At 35.1% G+C, this 6,000-nt stretch overlaps 1 protein-coding gene across 1 annotated transcript in view; it reads right to left on the reverse strand.

The window, feature by feature from the left end:
- The window catches only part of ABCB5 (ATP binding cassette subfamily B member 5), a 117,860-nt gene extending 112,292 nt beyond the window's left edge, over positions 1-5,568 (reverse strand). The window contains exons 1-4 of the mRNA XM_027538440.1: positions 5,549-5,568; positions 4,861-4,915; positions 4,142-4,292; positions 1,097-1,151 (exon numbers count right to left, since the gene is read on the reverse strand). Of these exons, the coding sequence (XP_027394241.1) occupies positions 1,097-1,151; positions 4,142-4,292; positions 4,861-4,915; positions 5,549-5,568 (281 nt within the window). The remainder of the gene's footprint in view (positions 1-1,096; positions 1,152-4,141; positions 4,293-4,860; positions 4,916-5,548) is intronic.
- Positions 5,569-6,000: the final 432 nt, after the last annotated feature.

Consider the following 6,000-nt stretch of genomic DNA (forward strand, 5'->3'; position numbering starts at 1 on the left):
AAATAGATGGGGAAACATTGGCTGACTTTATTTTTTTGGGCTCCAAAATCACTGTAGATGATGACTGCAGCCATGAAATTAAAAGACGCTTACTCCTTGGAAGGAAAGTTATGACCAACCTAGATAGCATATTCAAAAGCAGGGACATTATTTGCCAACAAAGGTCCATCTAGTCAAGACTATGGTTTTCCAGCAGTCATGTATGGATGTAAGAGTTGGGCTATAAAGAAAGCTGAGCATCAAAGAATTGATGCTTTTGAACTGTGGTGTTGGAGAAGACTCTTGAGAGTCCCTTGGACTGCAAGGAGATCCAACCAGTCCATTCTGAAGGAGATCAGTCCTGAGTGTTCATTGGAAGGACTGATGCTGAAGCTGAAACTCCAATCCTTTGGCCACCTCATGCGAAGGACTGACTTATTTGAAAAGACCCTGATCCTGGAAAATTTGAGGGCAGGAGTAGAAGGGGACGACAGAGGATGAGATGGCTGGATGGCAATACCGACTCAATGAACATGAGTTTGAGTAAACTCCAGGAGTGGTGATGGACAGGGAGGCCTAGCATGCTGTGGTTCATGGGGTTGCAAAGAGTTAGACATGACTGAGCGACAGAACTGAACTAAACTGATAATAGTCTGCATAGTTCGTTTCCAAAATTCATCTGAATAAAACTTTACTATTCTTTATTTTTTTTATTTAACTGTTTGTTGCACACATATTTTTGGCTTTTAAAGTTTACTGAGGTGGCACTTTTTCTGTAAGTTTTGTAAGAAAAACAACTTGAAGAAAAGGAAAAATTAGTCATTTAATATCTAGGATATGTACCTTCAGTTCCAGGAAACAAAGCTGATATAAAAATGCAAATTCCAATACATTTCTATTATGACAATTTTGTCAAAACTGAAAGCATATGAAGCTATACACCTTTCAAGTAGGAGAAAAAATAATATGTAATTATGTTTTATATATCTAATTAAAGAAGAGGACATGTTTACTTTACTTATTTATATGTAATATTAATAATCAGATAGACATTTCAGTTTTTTCCATACAAAGCAGCATGCAATGAATATAATATTAACATTTCATTTGTACTCACACAATCATATCTTCATTCACCTTCTCTTGAGACTGAGTACAGTTCCGATAATTTGCTGTAAAAAGGTTTTTAAATTATAAAGGATATTAATCAATTTATAATTGGCCATGATGTGTTTTATATATATATTATATAGTCCTCCAAACAAAACATAATGCCTTCTCAAGAAAATGGGCTTAACATAATGTCTTCTTAAGAAGATGGGCTTAACACGATAGCTAATGATCATCTTTATTTCCTATTCTTCAACCTAAAATTTGAAATTATTATCTCTTGTCACAAGAAGTACACATGCAACATGAAAAATTACGAGGAAATATTAGCCATGTAGCTCATACCTGGAAAGAATTCTTTAGGATATCTCTGATTTCGGCATGTAAGTAATAGTAACAGAATTTCCTTTCCTTTGAGATTATGCATTTAGAATTCAGTTTGAAATACCCCAGGAAACAATTTAGAAAGTCCAGGAAAAGCAACAATACAAATGAAAGTTGTAGTAGTTATGGGAAAAATTTAAAAGAAGCTCATTGAAATTTGTTGGATACAAGAATGGCAACATCATAAAGTAGTATTTAAATAATCTTTGGTTTACCTGTTTCCATGTAAAATTTCTATATATATTCTAAAAAACCTACATCACACGTTAATTGGTATACCAAGGTTGTAATTTCACCAATAGCACAAAACAGAGGTTGATATCAACTATCATAATTTTCTTTCTTAAAGGGCCATAATGTGTGTGTTTGTGTTAGCCGCTCAGTCATATCCGACTCATGGACTGTAGCCCACCAGACTCTGTCCATGGGATTCTCCAGGCAGGAATACTGCAGTGGGTTGTCATTTCCTTCCCTGATCATAATAAACATTTGTAATAAATCAACAGACATCATGCTCTTCATTTCTTACATAAACACAATAACATCCTATATGATGATGTATATGATCTTTATGTGCATTTTTCCTTTATTCCATTTTTGGAACTGATAGGAAACATTTTTTAAGCAGCTTATCACAAATATCAAAGTTGACATAGAAATGTTAAACCTCAGTACAAAGTTTTAAGGAAATTTAACTGAATTAACAAAGAGGTGGGTGGGGGGTTCAGGATGGGGAACACATGTACACCCGTGGTGGATTCATGTTGATGTATGGCAAAACCAATACAATATTGTAAAGTAATTAGCCTCCAATTAAAATAAATTTATATTAAAAAAAAGAGGTCATGGGATGTAAGGAGTTTGTGGAGAAAGGGAACTCTGCATGTGGCAATAATTCACAAGCTCCTCCTCAGAAGCACTTGTTTAGACAGAACAAGGTCTCTTATTGAAGCAGAGAGGAGTCTTGTGAAAAATGGGGCCAATTTCTTAATTTGGTTTTTTGGAGACTTTGTGAAGAAAACTATTTCTGCATTCTGAATGAGAAATGCCTCTGAAGTCAGCTCTCTTCCCACAATATATCTTTTGGAAAAAAAATAGAATATATATTATTTCTAAAAATCATACCTAGAATCATATAAAAATGGTATAATTTCATTTTGGAGACTACATTAATAGAGGTAAAATGTGCAAAAGTTCAGTGCTGGAATAAAAATGGGCCTCTGATCAATGATAGTTATTATTTATATCATTAATTGTAGGAGCAAAAAATCCTCCTCTGTTTTCCTTCAGAAAACCAATGTTAGAAGGCTGAAGATATACTCCTTAATATTTCCACTTCTTTTTAATAATGTGTTATACCAATAATAGGATGTGTGCTTAGTCGCTCAGTCATGTCCAACTCTTTGTGATCCCACGGACTGTAGCCAACAAGGCTCCTCTGTCCATGGGATTTTCCAGGCAAGAATACTGGAGTGGTTGCCATTTCCTCCTCCAGGGGGTCTTTCCGACCCAGAAATCGAAACTGCATCTCCTGTATCTCCTAAATTGGCAGGCAGATTCTTTACTACTGAGCCACCTGGGAATCCCTATAGAAATAAAACCCATTATTTACCTAAATATTTCTCAACCTCTTTGTGTATTCATTACATTTGAAAAAACACACAATGAAAACCTGAATAACACAGCTCAAACAAAAACAAAATTAAAATTCAGCAATATCAGTCAGATACTCATGACTACAGGTTCAATCCCTGAGTTGGGAAGATCCCCTGGAGAAGGGAACGGCTACCCACTCCAGTATTCCGGCCTGGAGAATTCCATGGACTGTATACTCCGTGGGTTCACAAAGAGTCAAACAGGACTGAGTGACTTTCACTTTCATGCATGACTACCCTATCTAAAGTTAACAAAGTAATCATTTACAGAGCAGATCTAAGACTGAAGCAACTTAGCACATATGCATGCAACTGAAGGAGTACTTGCAGAGAGATTGCTTTAAGTTGCTAAGTTTGTCCTTATTCCTTCCCTTTTTCCCCCTCCTTCCTTCCCTTTCTTCACTCACTCATTCAGAGACAGAGACAGATAGACATAACTGGGAATCAACAAACATATATTCAATGAATTGGGAGTTCCATTTGTTTACCAAGTGAAATGACATCTTTAGACTCTATCATTAAAATATCAAAAAAATTAATAACTGTGTAGACAGGATGTCATCACATGGAAGGAAATAGAGATGGAAACTATGAATTTATTCCACTTGAACAAAACTGGGGCATTTAAAAAATTAAACTTTGGGTGGAAAATAAGATGGTATAAATTAATATTTAAAGTCAAATAGGGAACAGAGGGTCCGAAGTCTGGCAACTTACCTTACAGATTTTGGACTTAGGATTTCCCCTAATCATGTGAGCTATCTTTTTTTTTTTTTTTTAATAAATGTCTCTCTTTTTCTCTACATAAACACACACACACATACACACATTCTATTGGTTCTGTTTCTTTGAAGAAGGCTGACAAATATGGATTTTGGTTCTTCAGTCCCTGGCAACACAGAAGAATAAATATTACATAGTTTGACAAGAGAATAATCTGTATTATGAGTTTGTCTGCTTTCCTTAATACTTTTGAGTCTGTAGCAACATAGAAAAGTAAATATTGTACTCACTTGTGTTGGTTTTGACTAGACATCCACTTATAAGGTTGTCACTCATTTCTCCTAATATCAGTGACATTACAGGAAGACAGGCCCCATTTACTAGTGATGCTAGTAATCCTAGGATCATGAGTGTGATATCCAGTCCATCAGCAAAGCGAAACTGAGGAAAACATATAAAACATGGTAGCATGATACTATTAAAAAAACAGACACCAAAAACCAACCTTTAGCTTTTGCCATTATTTTGGGCGAAATTGGATATTTGTACAGGTATTGTGTTTTTTTTTTTTAATCTCTTATTACATCATTTATGGGTTGCTGCTGCTGCTAAGTTGCTTCAGTCGTGTCCGACTCTGTGCGACCCCACAGACGGCAGCCCACCAAGCTCCTCCATCCCTGGGATTCTCCAGGCAAGAACACTGGAGTGGGTTGCCATTTCCTTCTCCAGTGCATGAAAGTGAAAAGTGAAAGTGAAGTCACTCAGTCGTGTCCAACTCTTCGCGACCCCGTGGACTGTAGCCTTCCAGGCTCCTCCGTCCATGGGATTTTGTTACTTACATATATTTTTCCTGTTGGAAATAATAGTTTGGTAAATTATTTTCTTAAAATCCCCCAAACACAAAAATAAATTATGTTTGTATGAGACAAACACAATTATTCTATACTCTCCTGACAATTCCCTAAAATTTTCTGATACATCGACACACTTTCTAACTAATTTTACTTACTATTTCAAAAGGTCCAACAACTTGCTTTCTTACTTTAGGCAGTTCTTGCAGTTTTCTGGAAAACAAATGTTTAAAATGGAAAGATTACAATGTGAATATAATTTGTAGAATTTTCTAATTAAAACTGTGTTGAAGTATCAAATTTTATACTTGGTAACAAGTTTATATCAACACTGAGATTTTAAAATCAAATGATGATATACAGTACAAAGGTTTTTAGTATAATCACTGGGAAAGTAATTTATCACTGGCTGTCTCTGCTTTATTAGTTAGGTAACAACTGAAAGACACATATCTGAAGTAGAATTTTTTTTTATAGTGAAAAAATACATATAACATAGGACTTACCATCTCAACTATTTGTAAGAATATAATGGTATTAAGTACAATCATACTGCTGTGCTTCTATCACCATCAACCACTCATAGAACACTCATCTTGGCCAAAAGAAACTCAATCCCCAATAAATAACTCCTCCCCTATAGCCATTGCCAATCACCATTGTACTTTCTTTTTCCAGGAATCGGACTACTTTAATAACTTCATTTTGGTGGAATAATACAGTATTTTATTGTTTTCTGAAGGGTTTATCTCACTTAACAAAATGTCTTCAAGGTTAACCCATGTTGTAGTACTTGTCAGAATTCTTCTCCTTTTTAAGTCTGAATACTGTTCCAGTGCGTATTACCTCACATTCTGTTCATCCATTTACCGGCAGTGAACACTTGGGTTGCTTCTACTTTTTGGCTATTGTGAATAATACTGCTATGAATATAGGTGTAAAAATATCTCTCCAAGTCCTTGCTTTCAATTCTTTTGGGTATCCAACCAAGAGTAGAATTTCTAGATCATGTGGTAATTCTTTTAATTTCTTGAGGAATCACCATACTGTTTCCTACATCATTTCATATTCCCATCAACCATGCACAAGTATTCCAATTTCTCTATATCCTCAACAACACCTCTTATTTTCTGCTTTATATTATTATTACTATTTTTAGATAGGAGCCATCCTAATGGGCATGAGATGGTCAATTAGAATTTTTAACCCTTTGTAACAAATTGCTCAAGAGAAACTGTATGCTTTAAATGAAAGAAGTTCTATTAGGTACACATTAAACAAGTGTACTGAGAAATTTG

Source organism: Bos indicus x Bos taurus, chromosome 4, assembly GCF_003369695.1.
Source record: "Bos indicus x Bos taurus breed Angus x Brahman F1 hybrid chromosome 4, Bos_hybrid_MaternalHap_v2.0, whole genome shotgun sequence".
NCBI lineage: Eukaryota > Metazoa > Chordata > Mammalia > Artiodactyla > Bovidae > Bos > Bos indicus x Bos taurus.